At 37.2% G+C, this 26828-nt stretch overlaps 1 protein-coding gene across 1 annotated transcript in view; it reads right to left on the reverse strand.

Annotated features, from left to right (window-relative positions):
* Positions 1 to 676: 676 nt before the first annotated feature.
* The window catches only part of RAB11FIP2 (RAB11 family interacting protein 2), a 42017-nt gene continuing 15865 nt past the window's right edge, over positions 677 to 26828 (reverse strand). The window contains exons 4-5 of the mRNA XM_055299943.1: positions 10831 to 10876; positions 677 to 5043 (exon numbers count right to left, since the gene is read on the reverse strand). Of these exons, the coding sequence (XP_055155918.1) occupies positions 4816 to 5043; positions 10831 to 10876 (274 nt within the window). The 3' untranslated portion in view covers positions 677 to 4815. The remainder of the gene's footprint in view (positions 5044 to 10830; positions 10877 to 26828) is intronic.

Genomic DNA, 26828 nt, shown 5'->3' on the forward strand with positions numbered 1-26828 from the left:
ATGGATCATATCTCCCGATGTGGATCATACAACTGCCTGAGACTCTGCCATCCAGATCCACTCCCGAGCCTCTCCACACTGGCCTCCTGCCGCCAGCACCTTGATGGACAGGTGTACCCGGGGACCGCTGGGCTGAGAGGGCGGAGGGGGTGAGGGCTGAGCGACTCCTGCATGAGTGGGACAAGAAACGGTGAGAAGTGCTACAGGTTTGCCAATTCTAGAGTTTCACAAGCAGATTTTTTCATTAGTTGTCTTAAATGTCCTCTGAATGCCTAAGTGGTCCTCACAGGGTTGTTGTGAGGTGTAAATGAAATAATGCATAAATAGAAAACATTCTGGCTTGACTTTAGCCTCTACCCAAATACTCAAACGTCATTTTCTACCCCAACCAAAGCTCCAGCCCTCGGAAGGGGTGTCTTACACATGGAGGGCATTCACATCTCTGTCGAAGCATGTCACTCCCAAGGGCCTGGAAACCACTCTCTGAAGGACTTTTCGAAACTACTTTCACAGGGAAGTGAGTCTGCAGGTCTTACGATACACCGGCTGCAATACATCAAAGAAGAGGCATCCTACATATTTTTCAAAGACAAGCAGGACTCATGTACAAATGCGTGCATCGTGCAGTCTTATCTGCAACAAGAAATCACCGACAACTGAATTAAGATTAAACACTTTAATCAACTATAATAAATTGATAGTTATATATTATATAAAAATTCTGATTCATGCATCAGATTACATAAATTATACAACCATCACATTATGCAATGCTTACAGACTTTTGGGTTCGTACCTGCAAAAATGTATACAAGTTACCAGAGCATTTTACTTAATAGGATGTAATACTCTTCAGTTATAAATAATGCTTATTATCTTTCAAGTACCTGCTAAATATATATACACTTCTAGATCTGCAGCATTTTTTTTTTGTACCTCAAAATACAAACCACCTGGAAGCTTCAAAGATTAATAGGTCCAATGTATCATTTTTTACAGACTTCCATTCCATTGTAAGAGTGGAAATTTTCGACACAGAAAATAAATGAAATAAAACGTCAACTCTAGTTTAATGCTTGAAAGCTTCTACACTTCTTATTAAATACATCAGAAAACCCTTCATATGCAGATTAATTAGTTAAGGTGCTACCTATTGCATATTAAATACTTCCAATGATTGCATCTGGATTATTAAAGTTATAAATCTGTGAAAACGGGGGCTTTCGATGTGTGCTGACAGACCCTTACATCTCCATGAACCAGCGGCACTGTGGTCCTTTACCTCTTACTTCAAAAGGATCGAGTGAATGAGCATGCTTTATACTTCACTTACACACACACATACATACACGCACGCACGTGCGTGCGCACACACAACACCTACCATATCTATAAGACATATGAGTACATGGACATCAAAAAGTTTCTGCTTGAATTACAAATCCAAAGTAGTATGCTTCTCCTAAAAGGCTAGAGAGAAAATAAAAGCTCTAGTGTAACAATTACTAGATACATTAAAGACAGCAGGTTTTTTTTGTTTTTGTTTTTAAGATTCTCTTTGCTCAAGAATAAGCACCCTTGTGGGGGTGGTAGGTGGTGGTGGAGGGGTTGTGAGGGTGGAGGAGTAGGTGAAGGGAGGATGTGAGGAAAGCAAGTCTGTCACTAATGAGCTGAGTTTTACTTAGGTTTCCATTCATGAAATCCTTTTAAATACAAGGCAACATTTTCACAGCTGGAAAATTACAACAAAATCTTCATTTACTGCCAAAAGCAATAGATGTAGTTATGCCTAATCTAAGGATAATACTACACTCATGGGAGGATGGCAAAACTAGGTTCAACGCACAATATAGCAGCAAAAAGCAATACTCAACATTTTTCATGAATGGGTGACAAGTCACTTTATATACAATTCTAAGATATAACCCTGGTATTTGGTAAATGAAACTCGAAGCCTAAGTGGTAGGACAGTATATTCAATACTCTCAAAGCCAAATTTTAGAACTGGAAGGGGAAATGGTTGTAAGACAATACTGTTTTGAAAATAATAGCAGAAATACTTTAATCAGTAACAGAGATAGGTTAGCTTAAGATAGGTTCAGGATAAATATTGATTCTGTGATTTTAAAAAATTCTCTTACAATGGGAATATTCTTCAGCATGCATTTTTTTAAGCCTAAAAGCAAAATGTTTTAAGTCTACTGTGCTGTGTGCATTATTTAATGAGTGCATGTCTTTTATTTCTATTTCTAAACTACTAACAAAATATGCCATTAGAATATCTGAAAGTTACATTTTGGAGAAATTAACTGAAGGTGATTTTTTTGGCTTTTTTTCCCCCTATAATGCTAGAAACTAAAATTACTCTGTTTGCACTTCTGTCCAAATACAGGAAACACAGACATGTGTACTTGAGAATTCATTTTTACTTTTTGGTTTGAGTGTTTTATGTGGACCAATTATGAAAACATGTAATACGTTTGACTCTAGGTCACGAGCGGAAGTTCATAAACATTGCAGAACATTTTCAGGCAGTGACAAGTGCAGATTCAGATTTCAGTACAATTCTTGTCTCAGATTGAAAGATAAAAATATTGATTCAGTTATAACCAAATCATTCATGTCTGATAAATCTAATCCTTAACAGTTTCATCCTGGTGTGGAGCCTCTCCTTAGAAATGAATTTCCTCATAAAAAGAATAGTATTTGAACAATACTTTATAACGAATTCTATTTACATAAAACATATCCCCAATACAAAACTGACATCTTGGTTCATTTTATAAAGAACAAATTTGGCCGAAGCATATTAAAATATCTCCAGATAATCTGTCATAATACTGAAAACGCATGGATATTAGTATTTTAAAAAGTATAAGAAGAGTTTCAGTTATACCAACAGAAAAAAAGTGCTAAGAATTTTGTAATATTTAATAACATATTAACTAAAAATGGCACCCTGTTAGAAAATAATAATTACTAAGACCTCAAATGAGAAAATAGCATTCTAAACCAGATTTTGAGGTTTACTACAGAAATTTATAAATGGAAAAAAAAAGTTGGTAAAAGATATTTTTCCTTCTCCACTTCATTTAAAAAAATTATTCAATTTTTTGTATTTAGGAAAAGTTCTCAGAATTTCAAAATGTACGCTCTCATAGGAAAACTAAAGAAACTCAGAAAATACAAACGAGCAATTTTAGCTCACGAATATACACTTGGCCAAGTATTATCTGATTCAAAATATCAAAATGAGCAAAACTATTCTATCTGCTTTGTACTGAATTTTCAATAAAGTCTTTGTGGAGAAAAATATTAGACAAAGATGCAGTTCATTAAAAGCCTGGAGAGTACATGTCTCCATATACAGGTGAATTTTTCCATTTAAAACCAGAGACACGGATTCAGTGTTTCATAGTAAGTATTTTAGATTTTTAAGGGAAAAAATAGATGATTAGTAATATTTTCGTACCATTGTTTTCACTTTACATTCCAGGCTAATTCAGTACAAATATATCAAGATAATTCACGCAAGTGCCTGATATTTTGGGGGTGTGGATTTTATAAAAAGAGTGTACATATAATTTTGCAATAAACCAATTCTTAAGGGTGGCCGAAGAATAGTAGATAGTGCCATGCGAGTGAAGTTCTGTTCCAAGAATTCACTCCTCCTTCAGTGACTCTTATTTTGGTTCAAGACCCAAATGCAACCATCTGTTCTATTATTTACGTAACTTGAAACCAAGCCGAATTCTTCATTCCTAAAATTTGCCCATTGCTTTGGGTTATCAGGCATCAGACGATCACCTACTTTTTTTTCCCTTAGAATTACTTTCAGATCTAACTTCCTAGTATTTTCTTTGCTAGGGATTTAAGGGCATTCAGAATCTCAACAAAACAGACTACATTAGCTTCTCTTCTACTTACACAGAATTCAAGTGTTAAGATAAAAAATTCACTCAAGAAATTCGTACTCTTGTGACACTAGTCAAGTTTCCTATGTCATGCTTTGGAAAAAAAAAAAAAACACCCAAAACCCTTTGGATCATTCCTTTGAGAAAAAGAGCAAACATCTGATGCTGGAATAATATATAGGAGCAGCTCATTTTGAAACGAAGATTTGCCAAGTCAAGAGTGATCTGAAGCAGCTTCCCTATAACAAACTGTGCTAGTAGCAATGATGATTTGTTCTGCATCGATAGAGCACACATAGATTTTCAAATTAAGAAACTGGTATCCTAATTTTAGAGGCAATCAGTTGTTTTTAAATGTTCTAAAAACACATGTATCTATGAGGTATATGCATGTATTTTATATACAAAGATACATGAACATATATTCATGTACATATATATGCATATAAAATATGAACTTTTTTTTTTTAGTGTTATACTGAACGGTATTCCTGCATCTAATTATGTCTACAAACGGACTTCTGAGAAACCAGCCACATCATCAATTCTGCTTTATAAGCTCTATTCCTGAGGAATAATAAGTCACATCCTTCTGAAGCTGTCCCTAGGCCTACGGCAGGTTAGTAGCCCAGTGCCAGCACCTAAGTGAATCCTAAAGAACTGCTTATTCATTGGGAATCTTGCCTGTTTTCACTTTAAATGTTTAAATTGTTTAGCTCACTTCAGAGGTCACTCTTGATGGTCCCTGCTAATATTTACAGGTAAAATAACTTTTTGCAATGGAGTGGAGTATGTAATGAAGCCTGATAATGTAGTTTCTTGCAGTGCCAAGATTTTCTGCTTTCTTTTGCCCTTTCTTCTTTCCTTTTTGCCCCTCATCACACGTCGTACAACTGGCTTATTAACTGTTGGCGAACTTGCCAGCCTTCCTGGATGGTTCATATGGCACTCTGAGGATACTGGGTGTTTCCTCCATGACCCTGACGAGGAGATTGTCGATGTAGTCCTCGAGTTCCCGGATGTGCGTGTCTTTCCTCCTGAGGAGCTCCTTGTGCTTCACGAGCTCCTGTAGGACCTCCTCATAGGTCAGACCACGGTACCCTGCAGTGGCATCAAAAGGGTTGCTGTCCTGGAGCAGGAGAAAGATGGGTCATTTTAGGAGATAGAACATGGCAGTGGGGGGCAAGTTAAGAATGATTTTGAACTTCAACTTTTGATTTTTCAAATTATGATCAAGTTTCTTCTGTGCCCTTGCCTAGAACCAAGACGACAGTTCACACCATGGCTGGCCAGTCCTGAGGCAAGAACTAGGGCAGGTGCACCATAGCCTTGACTGTAATTCTAAATCCTTCTAGAACCATGTTTTACATTGTGGACAATGTCCTCATATATGAAATTGACTACTATATCATTTAGGACTAAGTGAAGAGATAAACTGTTATGTGACACATATAATTAAACGAGGTAAAGACTAAAGATCTCTAAGAGTCTACACTTGGAAAAACTCTAGGAAGCTACTGAGAACTATACATTTGGACAACGGCTTAGCCCTCATGGAACTGCTGCTGATGGACTATGGTTTAATGTTATGACTCTGGCTTTTGACTGAAGATGATTTCAAGAAGCAGTGGTGTCAAGTGTGCTTCTCCAGTTTACTATGATATGTTCAAAGCATTCAGGATTAAATCAATGAGCAGTCTTGTAGGAAGACCCATGGGAGTAGCTTCTGTTATAATTTAGAGGCAAACAAAGCTTTTTCTCCTCCGAGTAACCAGTCTAATTCCTCCTCTTAAGTGCTAATACCTATATAACTTATTTCCCTTTTTGCCCTGGTCATTAGGAAACTCAGAATTCACCTACAATCATGTTAAGTAAACTCAGGATTAGTATATCTGCATTCTCTCCTTTCACTTATCTACTTATTTTGCTAAGCTTATTCTATCGATGAATATCCTTTCTTACACAAAAATAATATAAACTAAATGGAAAAATACATTAAAGCAATTCATTTTTATTACAAATCAGTCTAATATTAAAAGAAAAATATCTGTCAGAAATTTAATCAAAACAGCACTGGAACATCATCTACGGTGTATAGGATTTAGAGTTTTCATTATATGAGATAGAACACACAAATATTAAGGAGCAACCTTTATGCCTTTTTATACATAGTTCTATCCTTAAAACTCAACAACTTAGAAATGGTTTTTATCACTTTCTTTCAGAACACTTGCATCTGACTTTAAGGAAAATAAACCCTAACACTGAGGAAATCGGTCTTGCTCTTAAGGAATAATTGTAGGTAATCTATTTCATGGAGGATGGAGAACAGGGACTAGGAGGTGAATGCAGAAAGGCCTTTCTCTCTCTCTTCTTTTTTTTTCATTGGATTAAATTTGTCTTTATAGATTTTCAGGATCTACTTTATTTGATATGCATCTAGTGCTCAGCAGGGAAAGCCAAAGTGTCACTTTTTACAGGTGCCTTGACTTTGCCATCCAGAGAAACACCTGAAGTACAGATATCAATTTGATGTTTACGTTCCCAAAGTCATTCCCTTCCCTAGGACAAAGGGAAAAATTCAGGACTGATAATTGCCCCAATCCCATGGAATCTCTCATGTTCTATAAAGAAGATAGAGCTCACGCAGGTCTTCAGGGACTCTGCCGAGAAGAAGTGGCTGGTTCAGCAAGGTTCAGGGCATGGTCTGGGGAGGCTGAGATGGGAGGTTTCAACAGACCCTCAAGGATACTGGAGGCTATTGTTAAAGGACTTTCAGACTTACTGCAACAGGAAATAGGAAGCCACTGATGGTTTCTAAACAGGGGCAGGATGGGACTGGGGTGAAGTTCTAGGAAAATTAAAATGGCAGCAGTAGGTAGTAGGATCATTTGGAGGGGCTGAGAGTCGTTGTCAAGCTACTGAAACATTAAAGACAAGTTAGTAAAAGCCTCCACCAGATTAACAGGATGAAGAGAGGGGATGCCAATGGAAAGTGAGCTTACAGTCTATATGATTATATTTAAAACAACTCATTTTAGTATTAGAAACTGGGAACAGATGCAGCTTTAGCAGCTGTATTATCTTTGTCCCTCAAAAGCATTTAAGAATATTGCTTTAATCACAACTCTGGACACAAGTGTTGGTTTACATTTTCTTCTCTTTCAATCTTTCATAATAGTAAGAGTATACACACACACATACACATGCACACACAATTCACGTATTTACTAATTTATTTAATTGGTCATGAGCAGTTTAGAGATATAAAACTTACAATTTCCTAGCCACATTCTTATTAAACATTTATTATATTAAGCAGATTTCTGTAGAAAAGATAAGACACAGTATTGAGGTAAGTACATTTTTAAAATTTATTAAAAATCAGCTAAACTTTCTTACTGTAACCTAAGTAATTCTGCATAGATTTGAGACAGATACCGGTCCAGGCCTCACTTCCCTTATCTGATAAATGAGATGTTCTCTGCGGTTCCTTTCAACTCTAAAATTTCCTGGTCTACAAAGTAATTTTTTTTCTGAACTGCATTTTAGAAAAGTAATAACATCCAACTAATACGATTTCATTTATCTAATAAAATGTGTACGGAAAAATAGGTGTTCTTGTGTGAATTGCAGGGGTTAATGAAATCCAACTAAATGGGCTTCAATACTGACTAGTTGACTGTTTTATGTGTTTTCTTGGTTTAACATAGTAACACTAACTCTCTCTAATCTTAATCAAATTACACATATATGAACTGATTTCTCCAAACTAATTAAATGATGATACAGTTAGCAAATAATTTATATTGTTATATTTAACACCACACCAGTACTACCAGATAATGTGATTGAAGCTTTTTTAAAAAAAACATTCATTGCTGTAAAGACAATGAGGATGAAAGACGTGTGGAAAAATTCTTATTCTGACATATGCAGCTTACATTATTGCTATGATACGAATCAATCTAACAATTTAATCTCTCAAAATAATTAATTATCATCCCAGGATACTGTTCAATGCTTTAAAGCCATAATCTAGAGTAGAGAAGCCATTATTTGGCTTATATTTCCCTTCACAACCATGTAATACTTATATACAGACAGATTTCCTGGAAATACATTTCTGACCTTTCCAGTACTACTATTTTCCATTTGTCCTTTTATGTGAAAATTTTCCCCCAAATTTCTGCATCAAGATTCTAGGCAGGAAAACATCTTAGAAACACATGTACTATAAACTATATTCTGGAAAAGAATATAAAATAATTAAAAACCGTTTTGTGCTTAGTTCCAAGTTTTATCTCATATTTGAAAAGCAATTATTTAATCCTTCTAATTTTAGGCGTAAGATTCTCCAACGGACTGACATACTCAATACCTATGTACATATGTACCGCCCCTTCTGCTGTTGATATCGTTCCCAATAAACTAATAAAAATTAATATTAATCCATAGAATAGGAAATTAAACCATTTTCTGGTCACAAAAATTATTTTGCTTGAAGAAGAAAACTCTCAGGCAAATACAAAAATCACTTCTTTTTCCAAAAGATACTTCTAATACTGTTCTTGGAAGAACTTCTGAAATTGAGAAACCTCCAAACTGGTAGAGACTCAAATGACCTACAGTGGGACTCCGGAGGACTCGGTATTTACTCCCCTGGCACTCTGCACAGATAGCACATGTGTTTTTAAGATGTCTTGAATTTCAATGTAAATTTGTTTTCTCTCTTCTCCTTTCACAACCAATCCTTTGTCATTCCGGACCGAACCTCGGCTAAAAACTGCCATACGCAGATATCAGAAAATAGGGAGTAGGTGAGAGATCGGTTAGAATTATTACATGAAGTTTCCTAATTTTCAAGAACAGAGTTCTACAGAAGACTTCAGAGAATCACTAGTGATCTATTTTTACTTCACACATAGCCTAGCCTTTTAAACTAGGAAATGTATATTTTTTGCGATATTTAAATTTCAACAAAAGCAAATTATCAGGATTCAAAATAACTGGAGATTTAAAGACAGGTTGTCCTGGTAACCAAATCTTGGTGGGGTACTAACTGACATCCAAGGCAGCTAGAGGAGAGAGAGAGAGATAAGATGAAGGCTTGGCATTCTCTGATCATCTCATTATTGTTCTAATGAGGAACTTTGCTCTGGGAATATCATCTCAGCTACTTTCACATCTTTTGTCCTACTGCCTTCATCTCCCTTTCAGTTCTTAATTAGGCCTTAAAGAGCTCGCACTGCCCTTTCAACTGGCTACTGCTCCTGTTTAAACACTGTGCTTTCACAGACAGGTGTTGGCATTAGCATGTAAGACATACAAACTTAATTACAAAATACTACGTCCAGAAGGGGAAAAAAATAACTTGGTGGATGGCTATTATTGGAGAACTTAATGTAAATTACTTCAAACATCTTATAATCTTCAACATAAAAATTGCTCAAATACTTTTCCTCAGTAACGCTCTGTAGAAGGGATGAGCTTTCTCCTCTTAATTGTATCCTGCAGTAAATTAACAACACCTAGTAATCCTTTCACTGTCATTTAGAATAGTTAGTATTCCAGAGAAAAATAATCACACATCAAGGATTCTTTTATCACCTTTAAATCCCTTAACTAAAACAATTTTCACATTTTATTTCTTTAAAGAATTCTAAGGATGCTTTTACAGCAATAAATTACAAGATTGGGAAAAGTACATTTACAAGCACAGAGAAATTGTAATTAAGGTGACTTCATAAACAATGGCTGCACATTAGATCGATTTTTTGATGTTGCATTTTGTTTGAGATTAAGTAACCGCCTGATAGAATTCATTTTACTATCTGATCAAAGGCTGACTTCATATATTCTGACATTTCTCGCCAGACTGCCATATTCTAAAGACTTGAGTATTTATGAAACATCAAAACTTATAAATCATTTACATAAAACAAGCAAAAACGCAGTACAAAGTCCTCTGCTTCTATAATGTTTTCTACAATTTTAAGTAAAAATAACTATATTTAGAAAGGTTTATACACCACACCACAGTGACTTCTAGGCATATCACATCATAGAAAAATTGATATGTTATTGCTTTAAAAGATTCTTATTCTACATCTGGATCACACACACTTTAGGGACAGATGGTTCAAACAGCAACCACCAGCCTCTTGGAATAAAGGCTCTATTTCTGTTATTCAGTGAGAAGTCAGTTTTCTACCAAGAACATGTGCCCATATTTTTGTAAAGTAACTTACTCTCTAGGTTTGATGCATTTAGAATTGACTGCGGACGCAGTGGAACTCTGAACAATCAAACCTGGACTTCAAATAATAATAAAATGAAGTTGAGATATCTGAATAGTCCTTGCAAAATCTGTGAGTTAATGCAGTTGGTCGCTTCCAAGTCTGTTAATATATTTGGTCTTGTTCTGACTAAGAAGGTAAGTGTCCTAAAGGCTCTTTCAAAGCCTCTCCTGGTTAACTAGATCTCTTGCCAGGATGCTTTTCCCATTGTTGGATGTTAACAAGGCAGTTTTATTCTTTGATTTTTGCCACAACAACAACAAAAAAAGGTTCATTTTCTCCACATGCTCTTATTTCATAACTATAATGTTGACCTTGACACACAACTTTCACATTAATTTTAAAAGTCTGTAAATAAAATATGTGGATTCTAAATTGGCTTCAATTAGAACTATAATATTTGCTTGAATTTCTATAGATTATAGAGTTGCACACCCTATCATATATAGAGACAAAGTTGGAATTTTGCTTTTCTTTCTCCCCCACACTACCACATTAAACTACAATCCAAAGGTAACTCGGGGATTCAGGATGAAGGTCTTTTTAAAAATGTATGCCAGAAGCAAGGCCAGCTTGTGGCTTCTTTTCTGAAATGCACTAGCCCCTCGGCAACTTACCGGAATTTTCCTGAGGTCCTCATTGCTTGTCCGATTCATATGAAAACTAAGGAACAAAGGACAGACACAAATGTTAAAAGTGTATCGCATGGTCCACGTGGTTGAGGAAACATAAAAACAGAACCTTTCTAACCAACACAACTTTTAAAGTCCTAAATCACATGGATGAATGAAACTTAATCCAGGATGCAGGAAAAAAACAATACTCACTCAACCTTCTAAAGCATCTACAATTTTAAACTCTAAAGGAAAGCCCTCCGGTTATTATCAGAACTGAAGAACTGTACCTCTAAATACAGGATTTCTGAAGATCTTTAAATGTAAGTGATTTTACCCTGCAAGATAGTTTACAAAACTGAATTTTATCACATTATATACATGCACTCACTCACCTTAGACCCTTCAGATATATAGACTGTGGAGAATCCAATAAATTTAAGTCAGAAAGACTGCAGAATACCAGTTAAAGCAATCTTTTTTTTTTTTAATTTAAAAAATTTTTATTAGAAAAATTAACTTTTAAACACAATCCTATCAATGAGAATGAATTCAGAGTTGTACGAACTATTGCTGCCATTAATGTGATTTCTAAGAAGGTGGTCTCCAAAGATTTAAATATCCAAATGGTCTAAAATACAATGGATTTCTTCCATGCAGAGAGTCAGAGAACATCACAGCCGAATGCTATAATCGTTTCCTTCTTTGAAACATGTCCATTAGGAAGGGACTGCAACCAAAAAGAGGCTAAACTTCAAAGTCATCTGATGAGTAAATATTTCATCATTGCCATTCAAGTTTAACTTTTACCCGGCACTTAAGAGTACTGGACATTAGAGCCTCGACAAAGCATTACTGTCCTAGGAACCTTTTTGTCCCCCTCCCCTCCAAAAAAGACTTAACTATAAAATGGACAGTTTTTTCATTATCTGTGCTTTTTCAGCCTAATAATTGAATCTTTTGAAAAAAAAATTCACTTTTATGATGTTTGACGGTGTGCCTGCAAAGTGTGACTGCAAAGTCCAAACACCAACTATAACAGCTCAACAATCTCTACTCCTACAGGTACGTGTCCCAAGCTATAAAACCACACACACGTTCATGTACCTGCACAAGAGAATGCCCCACGTGTCCAACGTTTCATTTGTTATGACTAAGATTCGTAGTATGAGCGTCCTGAACTGACTGCTGACTTTTGCTAGCTAGAACTCTGTGGATAAATTATTTCAGGAGAGCTGGGTGACACAGAAGAGGAGATGAAAACATGTTTTAAACACCCACAGATGAACACCCCATCAGCAGGCTGATGCAGCTGACCCATTTCCTCATTCACGGTCTTTATGGTGTTCTGTATGGTTCCAGGCTAGAGTCAGTGTACCAGACCTCAGGAGCCCGACAAAAGAGTGGCTTAAAAGAAATTAACAAAAATAAAATCCAGAAAGCCATGATCACATGGCACACCTTGGCCTGGAGTGCCATTGAAGCAGCTGCTAACATATGTGGTCCCTGTCCTCCTTGATTTCCAGTCCAAGACAGTCATCATCAGGTTAGTCCCCAGGGCCTAATCTCTCCTGGCTATCATCTCCTGGCCCATTGTTTTCTAACAGTCAAGAAGGACATCCTGCTGCATGTCTCTCCATCCAAATGACAACATGATTTATACTCAGGTCTGCAGTACACCAACCACAGTGGTTCAAGGAGAAAAGTGACCCACAGGCCCCCAGGGCCAACGGGTGTGAATTCAAATCCAGACTCTGCCCTAATCTTGCTGTGTGACCCTGAGCAAGTCACTTAACTTTGTGTCATCTGTCAAATGGGGATGGCAACACTCCCTGCCTATGAGACTACTGTAAGATGAAATGAGTCAACAACATGTAAAACATTTAGCACAGTGACTAACAGAACATGTTCAGTAAATTATTTTATTTAAGAAACATTTACATAGCACTTAGACTGTGCCAGATACTACTCTGAGCACTTTACCAAAATTAACCCATTTAATCTTGATCACCCATAAGGTAGGTAGGATTTTTCATTTTCAGAGTAAGGAAACGAGTCACAGAGAGGTTTGGTAGCTTGAGTGTGGCCATACAGTCAGGAAGAGGTGGGGGAAGGTGTCTGGCACTAGAATCTGCCCTCCTACCAGTGACACACTGCCCCTTGGCCTGCTCTCTGCACACAGATCTTAGTGAGCCCTGGCTGCACTGCTGAAGCCCTGAACAGACAGGACACATGGATTACTCAGAAAACAAAATACCATCTCATTCTGAGGTGCACATGCAGAGCTGCACCCCTGGAAGGAGGAAAGCATACTCAAGAGTCTAATTTTTAGATCACATGGAAGAAGGCAATGTCCCATCACAGCAGTTAGCTAAGGATGGCCAAAGTCAAGGAAAAAGTAGGATTTAAAATTACATGAAGGGTAGGTTTGGCAGAGAAGGAGGGCTCTGCAAATAGACACGTGGCCTGGGGCTTCGAGACAGCAGGGCCATTGTAGGACACCGAAGAGACTAGAACATGAGGTCATGGGTGGGAAGCAGCCCTTAAAGGCTCTTGATGCAAAACTTGATGCAAAAGATGGGACTCTTGGACCCGATCCCTCAGAGCAGTGGGCAAGTTTCTGACCAACTTAATCTTCTTTTACAAATGCTATTTAGACAATTCATGTCTGGTAGCATAACCCATACCCATTAACAATTGACAGTAATGATCACTGGATGAGTATCATCAACAATATGATGACTGTGTAAATATCATTCTACGTCTCAGGAAGAAATTAGTGACCTGACAAACAGAAATGCCAGCGTTATATTTATCATAATGAAGATTTTTAGAAAACAGACGCCAAGGATACAGAGTTTACCAAAATCACAAAACTACCAATATGTAACATCCAGTAGCTTTAGCCTCTAGAAATAAAGAGCAGCTCAGTGACAGCCTGAAAAATGTCTGCAAAGTCTCAAGAATGCTGAAACCACAAAGGTTGCACACTGGAAGGGGAAAGGGTGTCATGCGTGGCAAGCCCCAGCTCCCCCCATTATCACTGCCAGCAGAGCACAGAGCAGAGCAGAGAGAGGGCTCTTGCTCAGGGCATTGTCTGCAATCTAAAGGCACAGCCCCTCCCTTGTGGTCGGCTTTATTTTCACACACTGACGTGTCAAACACAGGACACAGTCAGTCATTCATGGCTGCCTTTTTTGATCTGTCCTGAAGGGGGGAAAAAGAGTTAACTGAACTGGATTGAATTAGCTTGGTGAAAAAATAAAATGTCTCTATTTATCGAAGTGTGGCACCAATTTGTGTTATCTTTCTCTTTGGACTGCTGTCGTCCTGTCAGACAAGATATCGAATAATACAGTCTGACTGCTCAACTAAGTTGTTGACAGGTTAAGGGAAATGGTGTTTTTAATCAGGTGTAAGATAAACTTGGACATGCTCCTACTGAAAAAGTCTATATACAAACTTTAACTTCATGATTAAAAAAAAATTAGTTTGAGAAATCAAAACTGAAAGAGTTTGGGGGTGACAGAGAACTTTAAAGCAAACTTCAAACGGATGAAAATATCTTAAATTCCTACTTTCAAAAATATCTTAAGAAGTTATTTTACCTTAACATTCTAAAGTTTATAAGAAGCTGATTTTTTGCAACATGATATTTCCCAAATTTTCAAGAATTTTTTTCCAAGTAAACTCTAATTTATAAGTTTGAAGTGAATACCACTCAAATATATTTCAAGGAATCATTAGTATCTCTTACATAACATCATTTATTAATTTATTTTGAAATTAAAATAAATACCGAGTAAAGAAATAACTGGGGAGGACTTGAAACTGTCCTAACATATCTGCTTTGGACCAGCCTTCCACAGATAGGCCAGAAAGGCCAAACAATCTTTACAACCTCCGAATCATTCAAGCACTTGGCAGAGATCATTTTCTTCTTCACCCTTCCTTTTCTCTAACAAATACATTCTTTTGGAACAAGAATATCTAAGACTAGAGACTGTTGAGAATTAAAAATGTATAGAGTGCTTGTCAAGAAAAAAAAAAAACCCCACAGAAGAACAAAGATCTATTAAATCTGATTAACTGAGCGTAAGACAATGCAAACTGTAAATTCCTGACTCTAGGACCTTAAATCTTTCAGTAAGAAATCATGTAACAACGCTTGAAGCTCTTCTGGAGGCATTTAAAAACAAGTATCATTTCATCTTCCATAATATCTCTTTCCAAGCCCCATCATTGCTGAAATTATGAAGCTAAATACATTTCTGGCCTATACCTTGATCCATTTTTGTATTCAAGAAGTGAATTCAAGTTATTTGCAAAATCCAGGAGGTGGATTTCCAGCCCCACCTGGCTGGAAGGGGACAAAGAAGGAAGGGGGTGGGTAGTAGAGGAGTAACTTTCTCAAACAACATTCAATGTCTTATTGTGTATGGGAAGTAAGTATAACTTCAAACTATCACAGAAGAACTTCTAAGATCATTTTCAAAGCATACCATCCTATTGATTTCCCTGTTTAGCTGTGAGAGTAGGCACTAGAGACCCAGGCCTTCACTTTGGTGACGAATGTAGTTGGGAGAAGACGACAACATAACATAAAACTTTGCAATGAATCTGAAAAAAGGAAAAGAAAAAACACCCCACTTACAGTGAAGAAAGTATATAATTCTTTATCATTACAAATAATAATGATAGTATGCCTTATAGCAAATGATATTTTATTGACTTTAGCTGTGGTACCAGGCACCTTTCAGAGCACTTTACACGTTAACTTACTTAATTCTTGTAACGTGCTGTTTTTACTTCCATTTACAAAAGGGGAAAGATGCACAGAGAGGTTAAGCAGCTTACTCAAGGTAACACAGTTATTAAGTGGCAGGGTCGAGATTCAAGGAAAGGCAGCCAAACTCCACAGTCCAAGCTCTTTAGCCAGAACTGTGCTTCTTCCCCCGACCCTCCAACGTGTTCTGAACTCTTCAGCTGTGCCCTGAGCTCAGAGAGGGTTTGCTTCAGCAGTCCAGGACAATTTCCTGAGGTTTCTCCCAATCAGAAGTGATTAAGAGAAGTCCAAGGCAATCTTAAAGAGGTAGAACACAGGCTGAAAAGCAAGAGGTTTGGAAATAACCAAGCCCACTGTTCTGTTCCACAGGCCCCTCCCTGCGCCCTAGGAGGCTGATGTCTGCAGAGTGCTTCATCTGGGCTGCTTTGCCCAGTGGCTTCCGGTTACTCTCTGGCTCTGGGAGGCACCTGCAAGAGACAGGGGATAGAAGGAAGGGGAGGTAGGGTATTTATCGCCCCCACTCCCGGTTCATGTCACTGCTGCCGCAGGCCCTCCCTGCTGTGCTACAGGTTTAAGCAGTAGCTTCTCTATAAACAGCCACAGATGAGCTACAGCTGTCCCTTCACACCTAATACAGCAGTCCCTTCCAGACACTGCTGGCTCCTGGTGCAATACCTTCCCTCTGCGCCATCCTTAACCCCAGGCACCCCTCTGGAAATGGTCTCTCACTAAACGTTCTTCAATTATCCGTTTTGAGTGTGTCATTTGTTTCCTGCTGGGATGCTATAACTGATACAAGAATATACAATAAATGCCATAAACTATTAACTTCATAATATAAAGTGGTTAACGACAAAGGTTTATCCTATTTATCTGTTAAAAAGAAAGAAGAAAGAGCCAAAGAAAAACAATATCCCACAATTATTCATATGAATTATCTACACTTCCCTTTGCCCTTCATTTTCTGGCTTTTGCTCTATCACTACTTATTTTAACACTCCTTTCTTTCTTCCAAGAATATACACCGTCTTCTACTTTGTAAATGATAATTCACATTTACATGCTGGCCACAAAAAAAGTTCCTGGCCTTCATTTAACAACACTTTTCACATTCATAGAGCTAGAGTACTTTATGTTCAAATGATTTTCAATTCAGAATTACATTATTAAAGACTGATTGCTCTTGCAGTTTGGAAATGGCGTAATGGCTTAAAGTGACTTGAATTTGAATAATACCACCTCATATTTATATACTACCGTACATCCCAAAGAGAATTTCTCTAGATATAGTTCCAAAGGAAGAGTGGGATACGGCTACTCTCGGTCAGATCCATTCAATCAAAAATCCCATCTGATCAATTTCATCTTGATTCCCCCACTTTTCACCTGCTTTTTGGACCCACTACCAGCCCAGCTGTTCCCTTATTTATTGTGTTTACTCACCTCTCCCACCAGAGCATGTTCACTGCCTCTTACCCCTCCTACAACTGCCCCATTTTTATCTTGCCAATTTCTAGTCCTTCCTGAGGAACCCCTGCTGACTCTGTTACTCACTCACCTCCTGTAATCTGAAACACATCCTCCATCACCAGTACTCACTGCTGCTTTTATAAAGGTCACCAACAAACTATTTTTACCAAAGGCAACAGCCTCATTCTCTTTAACCCCTCAGCTCCATCTGATACCAATGACTTGTTCTTTCTTTTTAAGACTCTCTTTTGAGATACCTAGTAGCCGAGATTTTCTATGTTTCCAATTACTCCTTTTCCTTGTCATCTTCCTCTTCTCACTCCTATGAGAGAGACACTGGATATTTCTTAAGGTTCTGCTTTCAGACCTCTTTGTACTCTACCCTGGTGATTTCACATTCTCCCTCCAGTGCCCCTGCCACCACAATACAGTGTGACTGCTGGTGTGACTGCTCAGTCTTTTATCTTCCACTACAGCTGTATTATCCTTTGAATACCACCTTTACAAATGTCTGTTTAAAGTCCTGGATTGGATATCTTACCTGTACCTCAAGGTTAACATGTCCCAAACCAATCATCATCTTGGCTTTTGTATCAGTTCTGTCTGATTTTCCAATTTCTGGCATAACCAAGTCTCCTGGTCACCCAAGATGAAACCTCAGGAATGCCCTGGACTCCAGCCTTCGGCTTGAAAGCTACTGCCTCATAAGTAAGCTGCCAGATTCTCCCCATTCAGCTTCTGAACATGAATCTCTTTTTTTTTCCTTGCTATTCAAGGTCACTGCTACCTTTCTGATCACAAGACCATATCCCTCCAGCTCAGGCTATTGCGAACAGCCTCTTACCAGTCTCGGCCAGTCCTTCTTTGTCCAATACAGCCTAAGCAACATGGCTGGGTAGGACACACTAAAGCTCAAATCTAACCTTGTTACTCACCTGTCATAACACTTGTGGCCTTCAACTTCCTCCTGAACAACAAATTTCTTAGCCTGGCTTTCAGAACCTATTGGATTGGGCTCAAATGATCTTTCCAAACTTACCGCCCATCACCTAGTACCCAGGTACAACCAACTTGCTCTAAATTTCATATTTTTAATAAAGAAATAAGAGATGCCACCTACTTCAAAAAATTAGGATTGAAAGAAGGTTAAAAGAAATGAATTTGAAATGTTTATGACAAAGTGCTATTCAAATATAAGGTAAGTAAACCTACACATAGGACCTTATATCCTTTATAAAAGTTAACTCAAGATTGGTCACAGGCCTAAATGTAAGACATAAAACTGTGAAACTCCTAGAAGATAACATAGGAGGAAATCCAGAGGACCTTGGGTATGGTAAATACCTTTTTAGGTACAAAACCAAGGGCATGATCCATGAAAGAACAAATAAGCTGAACTTCATTAAAAGTTTCTGCTCTGTGAAAGGCATTAAGAGAATGAAAAGATAAGCCACAGGCCGGGAGACAATATTTGCAAAGACATCTGATAAAGGATTATTATCCAAAATATACAAAGAACTCTTAAAACTCAACAATAAGAAAACAAGCGACCCCATGGAAAAATAGGCCCCAAATCTCAAGAGACAACTTCACAAAAGAAGTGACAGATGACAATAAATATATGACCATAACATCATACATTGGGGAAGTGTAAATTAAAATAACAACGAGATATTAGAATGGCCAAAATCCAGATCACTGACAACACCAAATGCCAATGAAGATTTGAAGCACCAAGAACTCTCATTTATTGCTGGTGGAAGTGGAAAATGGTATAGTCACTTTGGAAGTTTGTGGTTTCTTACAAAACTAAATATATTCGGGTTTTTTTTTTTCTTTTTTAAGATTTGAGAGTGAGAGAGAGAGAGAGAGAGACAGAGAGAGCTCAAAGAGGGAAGGACAGAGGGAGAGAATCTTATGCAGACTCCATGCTGTAATCTCATGACCCTGAGATCATGACCTGAGCCAAAACCAAAGGCCAGGTGCTTAACCAACTGTACTACCCAGCCAACCCACTAAACATACTCTTACAATTCAATCCATGCACAATTACAATTACACACCGTGGTATTTACCCAAAAGTGTTGAAAATTATGTCCACACAAAAACCTGCACACAGAAGCTTTATTCATAATTGCCAAAGCCTGGAAGTGACCAAAATGCTCTTCAGTAGGTGAATGGATAAATAACCTATAGTACATACAAACAATGGACTACTACTCAGTGCTAAAGAAGAAATGAGTTATCAAGCCATGAAAAAACATGGAGGAACTTTAGGTACACATTACTAAGTGAAAGAAGCCAATCTGAAAAGGAGGGCTACTAACTTTAAGTTTTTAACTATAGGACATTCTGGAAAAGGCAGAAACTATGGAAATAGTAAAAAGATAAGTGGTTTTCAGGGTTTGGGGGAAGGTAGCGGTCAACAGTCAGAGCACAAGGGACGTTTAGGGAACTGAAATATTTTATATGATTGTGTAAAGGTAGATACACGTCACTAAACATCTGTCCACCAAACCCACAGAATATACAACACCAAGAGTCAACCCTAATATAAACTAGGGACTTTGCATAATTATGATGTGTCATCCTAAGTCCATCAATTGTAATAAATGTACCATTCTAGTGGCAGAGGCTATCCATGTGTGGGGGTAGGACACATACTGGAACTTTTTTTCTTTTGCTCAATTTTGCTGTAACCTAAACTGCTGTAAAACAAAAACAAAAACAAAAAACAAAACAAACCATTTTTTTTTAAAATTTGCCTTTTGTGCATCTATCTTAATTCCTGGATTCCCTGCCCCTTCTGCTATAAATTACTTGAATAAAAGAATGATATTTCATTAATCTTTTCAATCCTGGCATCTGACCCAGTATCTAGAGCATGGCAGATGCTTAACAAATCTATATCGAATAGATCAATAGTCAGTGCTTAATGAAAATTTCTAAGAACTGAGCTAGTAGTTGACTGAATAAAACGATGGTAGGTCAACATAAGTTTTAACAAGAAGATATCAAGTCCTCAAAGAGCAGAAGAAATCATTTTTCTGAGTAACAAAGATTAATTATATCTAGACCTGATGGTATATTAATGGAATATTTTTCAGTTCTTTTTAAGACAGAAAGAATTATTCTGATACTTAAAACTGCTACTATGAATTGAAATTGGTGACCCGCAATAAAATCAATTCAAATAGCCAGTTTATCTAGTTTACCAACCAGGTCTACTAGTTTAGGTGTTTGACCACAATACAGATTAATTTGAGATTTTTCTGGTAAATCCTGAAAACATGTATTCCACAAAAGCTCTATGTTAAAGGAGTTTAAAGAAATGTTCTTTAATGATATTCTTTATAAAAGCTCTAAACAATAAAGTGTCCAAAAAGAGATTCCACTAACACAACCTGTAGCATATTTCAGTTTTATTACATGTGCAAAAGGGCTTAAGAGACAAGGTACAACTCAATATTGCTTTTTCCTTCTTTTTAGGAAAAGAAAAAAAATCAGCACCAAATCAAATTAATGATATTATAGATTAAAATACTGCATTATCTCTCCTGGGACTGGGCACACTCACTGAATACCTGAATGGCAAAACAAAACCTAATGCATAAATGTCTATGGGGATTAACTGTAATTTACTCATTAATATTCTCACAGGATGTCTTTCATGAGATCTCATAGGCAAGACAATTAAAAACTGTGGTCAATGACACCAGAGATCATGGACAGCAAATTCAGAGCAAGCTGCTTTTCAATCATGAATAGTAATGAATATGTCATCGAAAAAGTCCTAAAACTTGAGGATTTAAAGAGATCTATGAAATTAAGGAGTATTTCAAGAATCTCATATTCACTACAGTTTAACTTGCCATTTTCTCCTGGTGAAGAAATGAAAATTATTTTAAATACATTCCCAAATTTCCAAACATATGGCTTGTGTGATTAGCCTTTTCCTGGGAGAGGCTGAGGCTGAGGATTATCTGGGCACAGGGAACTTCTCCATGAGGGGCAAGCCAGGCAGGTTGGGCCTCGGTCCCTCTGGCCTAGCAAAGGAGGTCAGGGAGCCCAGAACACCCTGGGCCAAGAACACCCCAAGCTGGCTCTGTACCTGGGACAAAGTCAAGTTCTGGAAAGGAAGCCACTAGTGCCCTTTGGTCACCGGGAAGGCTGTGGATGTTCAAGAGCAGCTTGCAAGGAGGCCCCAGGCCAGAAAGCATCCACTTCCCCTGCTGAGCCTTCAAGGAGAGACTTCATAGGCAGTCAGATTTATGGAGGCCCCTCCATTAGGTGACACAAACCCCAGACTCCTGTGCATACGTGCATACTCTTTGGAAGCAGAGCTACTAGGATGACTGGGAGATTTCTAGCCACTCTATACCGTCAGCTGAGATGCCTAGCCTTCAAATCTTTTCTTGGTGATCAAGAGCTGGTTTCACAGAGCTACAAAATTATAAAATTTTGCTGGAAAATAATATATTGTTTTACATAAAAATACACTCCCTAGCCCCTCCAAAAGTAGATGAATATAGTGATTTTATTGGAAATTGCACATTATACTGCATCCCTCAGCCAGCTTTTTCTGAATGGTTCTTTGTTTAAAAAAAAAAAAACTAACTAACATTTTAAACACAGGCATCCACTGATTTTTTTTTTACAGTGTACCTTGTAATATTTGCAAATTTCTGCTGCCACAGTAACCTCCCCATTGTCCTGTTCCTACAAGCTATATAAATAAAATCACTTTTCACTGCACACAGTTTTTATTCTGAATCTAACACTCACACTTAGAAAGAAGCTCTCACTGGCATCTTTCTCACTCATTCTGTGAGTGTTTCTTCCTATTCAGGCTCATATTATATATGCATTAGCCAGGTCACTGTTCTCTGGGTGTCCCCAAAATTGGTTTTCCGTCGCATCACTCATAGGCCCAAATATCTTTATGCTTATTATAGAATTAGGTGCAAATGCTTCATTCTGGCATGCTAAGTTCCCATTAACAAGGTCCCATTCTCCACTACTACCTCCGACCCTAACAATTTCAGGTAGGCTGGGTCCCTGATAGCCACTTAAAACACTCATTTTTAATGCACTGCCTGGTCTCATTTTAATCTCCATTCATAAAAGCCCTTTCCTCTCTCCATAGGTCCATCCTTTGAGATTGGGCCAATTGTACCTTTTCTATGACACCTAGACTGTCTGACCTTACCTATTTAATCACCTGGCATTTTTAGTTCTCTGACCAGTTAGTCACCCATTAGGGCAATCAGTTACATATTTTGTATCTACCTGCCTTTGATCGAAAGAGATGTTGCCTGATGCATCTTTGTTTCACAATATTAACAGAATTCTTACACAAGACAGGAGAGTAATGTCCATCCCCTATTATCAAGTTCTAAAACGAACATTTTTTTAGCATGTCGCCCTAATATACATACTGTCTCCTCACAGTCGAAAGACAAAAGGCACAAAAAAAGTGACATTATAAGACCCTACCTGTCCTTATTATTCCATAAAATAAACTGATGGCAGTACAAAAATATCTTACATTTAAATTTTGGTTATATCTTCTCTTAAGTGAGGAATATTTTTTAAAACTGGAACGACAGAACATTAAAGATGCAATTACTATTATTTCAGGCATATTAGAGAACCTTGAGTTCAGAGACTCCTCTAGCAGAATCTTACATTCTTGGTGAAAATCAGAGAGAAAAGAAGACACTCTCCCTTAACAAAGAAATGAAAGAGCCCATCTTCACATCTTGCTTAGAAGGGATACACTAGGGTCTGTGTGAATTTCCTAAGGCAGGGACAGACCCTTTTTCCAAAGAGGACTCTGGAATGTTCTCAAGGGTTTTCCATAAGCAGCATTTATCCTTCTTATAATAACAGTTTGAACTGCCTTCTTTAAAAATTTAATCTAAGCTCAGCTACATGAGTTTAGAAAATATTCACCATGATTTAAGGTAAAGCCAAAGCTTAGCTGTCTACCCTGCACTGTCCTTACCAGTGCTATGCAAGAATTTCTGAACACAGGATTTAATAGCAATATTGATTATAATACCTTTCCCTTGTAAAGCAATAAAACATATTTTCTACTTAATACAGGGAATATTTTACTTAAACTCAATGTGGTTTAGTTTATTTTATCAAAGATTATTACTGAACATACATCTTGAAAGAAAATAGAAAAACTATCAAGTTTATTGCTTTCTGCCAAATGTACACATCCTCTACTGGTCAGCAAGAAACATGAGCTTCTAAATTCTATTTTAAGATTTGAGAATACATTATTACTTGGAAATAATTTCATTTACCTTATTTAAAGCAATTATTGCATGTTCTGTAGGTGCTGTCCAATAAGATCATAATGAGAGCTACCATTTCCAGGTTCACCCTGTGGCAAACCACCCTCAGCACTCTATGCACAACACTATTTAATTTCTTCTGTAATACCAAGGTTGCCAAGGTTGTTATCCCATTCTCAGTTGAAAAAAATGAGGCTTAGAAAGGTTAAATAAGGTCATACATCTAGCTATTCAAGACTCAATTCCAGACCTGAATCCTAAATTTGAATTCTTCATACCTATCCTGTATTTCCTTTAGAATATTCTACTATTACTATATCTACATTCTCACGTTATATTGTAACATCTTTGAGTGGAAGAAGGTAATCAAATATATATTCTGAAACAAATATTATAATTATGTTCAGTATGATTTCCATTTTTAACTTATTTGGGGCATTTGATTTCTTTGAAAATGAAAAAAAACTGCATGAAACAAAATATATTGTATATCTCTAGTCAACAAAATATGTGATTAACCTGAACACCCCCATTCCCATTCCAGGATCCATAACAAAGAGGTCATTATACTTAAGGCAGAGCCGCTGCAGGGCACTCACTAATTGGCTCCCTGGTAGCCTAAAGGAGCAAACATACTTCCTCAGGAACCTACCAGGCATAGAGTATACCTAGCTCCAAGACTCCAACTAAAAAAGAAATGACAGAATTACCAAGTAGTGAGTAAAGAGCTTACCAAATAGTGAGTGAAGATACAAGAGTACATAGTCGTTATTTATAAAATATTCCTTCAAAATGCATCTTGCAATTTTTTAAAATAAGCTTTCTTGCTATTTACTTAAATAACTGTACATTCACTCCCCAACTTATAATTTCTAAGGTTAAAATACATAAAATACATTAATTTTTACCTATGTGTGATACATATGTATTCAATATACGTTTATATATTACATTTTAATATTTATATTACAATTACGTTATGTATCAATATTATATTCAACACCTCAAATCAAAGAGCACTAATTTATCCTTAAAAATATAAGTTGAAGGAGACAAATGTCAAATGTCTGGATCCCAATATTCTTAGAAACTAGCTAAATGTGTAAAAGGAAAATCATTTCATAATCAAATTAGCTGCTTTACTTTCTATTGCCAGCAGCTACTTAGAACATCTCCGCCACAGGTACCACTACTACCATCTATTAAAATATAGAAACAGTACCTGTATTTCTAAAGTTAAAGCTTTATTGCTATGGCAAAAAGTAACCACAGGTGATGGGAGTCATAGCGGCCCAAAAGGAAGTGTTCTAAACAAAAAGTAGTGTTCACAGAAGTAGGGCTAAATATGAAAGAAACAGAAGTTATTCTCCTGTGAGAAACTAACAAAAGGGGTCCAACGGGGACAAGATTTGGTAAAGCCAAAACTGCTGGAGAGAAATACATGTAGTAATTATAATTCTAAGGTGAACACACTTTAAATGCATTAAACCCATAAGCAATCACAGAAATTTGCACTGTTGTGTTCAAAGAAGCCAAGTGTGGTTCAGTATTCAGAAATAAACTCTCAAGAACTGTAGTTAGTGTGCTGATATTAACTTGCTTGTCTTCAACAACTCAAAACACATAATCTCTATCTCTAAAAAAAGGTCTAAAATGAACAGATAGCACCTCATTAAAACAAACAAACTCAGAAGTCTCCATCAAGACTGAAATGCCAACTTTGATTCAAAGACAACACACCTGACATTGCTGTAATATGGATCTTCCTTGACTCACAATGGGGTTACATCTCAATAAACCCACTGAAAATGGAAAATACTCTAAATGAAAATGCATTTAATACCCCTAACCTACCAGACATCATTGCTTAGCCCAACCTATCTTAAATGTGCTCAGAACAGTTACTATTAGCCTACAGTTGGGCAAAATCACCTAACACAAAGCCTATTTTATGATGTTTCTCCTGTAATTTATTGCATACTGTACTGAAAGTGAAAAATAAGATGGCTGAATGGGTGCAGAATGGTTGTAAGTTGTGTGCCCTAGTGATCGCCTGGCTGACTGCAAGCTGCAGGTGCTGCTGCCCAGCCTCACGAGGGAGAATCCAAAGGCATATTCCAGGCCTGGGAAAAGGTCAAAATTCAAAATTCTGAAGTATGGTTTCTACCAAATGCATATCAATTTACCATCATAAAGTTGAAAATTCCTAAGTTGAAACATCCTAAGTTGGGGACCGTCTGTACAGCCTTTCCAATTCTCTGTTTCATCAAATTTAAGACTCCAATTAAAGACCATCGTTGGAAAAATCCTCCTCGTTTCTTCTCCTTTACCAATCCCCCACCATCCCGACCCCACATATAAAAGGAACACATCTCCAAGATGTTCCCTTCTTTCCCATCCTCACTCCCAGGTGACTTCCATCAACTCTCACCTTCACAATCATAGTAACTTTCTGACTCATTTTCCTGCCCCAAGTCCTCCCCCTTCCCATTCCAAACCCCACCAGACTCCCTCATGCTACAGGGTTAGTTAATCTGATCAAATCACAATGTAACTTAAAAATCTTCATGGTTCCCCAATGTCTCTACAATGCCCAGTCCTTAGCACGGAATGGAGACCTAATATTTACATACCTGTTTCTATGAACTCTAAGAGGAGGAGTAAATATTCCAAAAATAATGCAAATCAAAGTGTCATTTGATTATCGGATCTAAAATTCAGAAAAAATCATCTGGAAGTAGTCACACGGAGAAGGCAACGGAATGGATGAGGAGGCATGCAAGGGCTTTCTTTTTATTCTTAATCTTCCAAGTATAACATGTTTATAATAAAGGTCTGCTGATTGCGGGAGTTTTTCTGAACCAAAATTCAATTCATACCCCCAACAATTTCAAGTTTATGTAGGAAATAACTATACCAAATGTCTGAAATCAAGAATCAGGTCTTCAGCTAGAAAGTATCATAAGAGCATGAGTGAAGCGGCACATATCATGTAAAAACTACACTGGTGATGAACAGCCTCCTCTCTGGCCTAGATTCTGACAGCTTTAAAGGGGATAAAGAAAGTAAGGTCAACTTGGAATAGGCAATTTTAGCCAAAAGGCCACCAGTGAAAACAGAACAAATGTCTACAATAATTTTGAATCATGTAATTTATGTCTTTCCAACATACTGTTCTCAAAATACACATGTTCATTAATGGCAATTAACACAAATTATTAACCTACATGTAACAAGCTTGTTGGTTTGACAATGAAATAATCCTCTCAAATTCTACCTTAAAAGTTAAAATTTACATATTGATTTGCACTGGGGTCACTGGAATATTATCTTAATGCTTCCCTATCAGAAACCTCAGGACTTACATACTCTATCTTGTATTTGATCATATCATAACAACCTGTTCTCTTTAACTATTGGACTCGCCGCGTTATCCA

This window comes from Nyctereutes procyonoides, unplaced genomic scaffold (genome assembly GCF_905146905.1).
Source record: "Nyctereutes procyonoides isolate TBG_1078 unplaced genomic scaffold, NYPRO_anot_genome, whole genome shotgun sequence".
Taxonomy (NCBI): domain Eukaryota; kingdom Metazoa; phylum Chordata; class Mammalia; order Carnivora; family Canidae; genus Nyctereutes; species Nyctereutes procyonoides.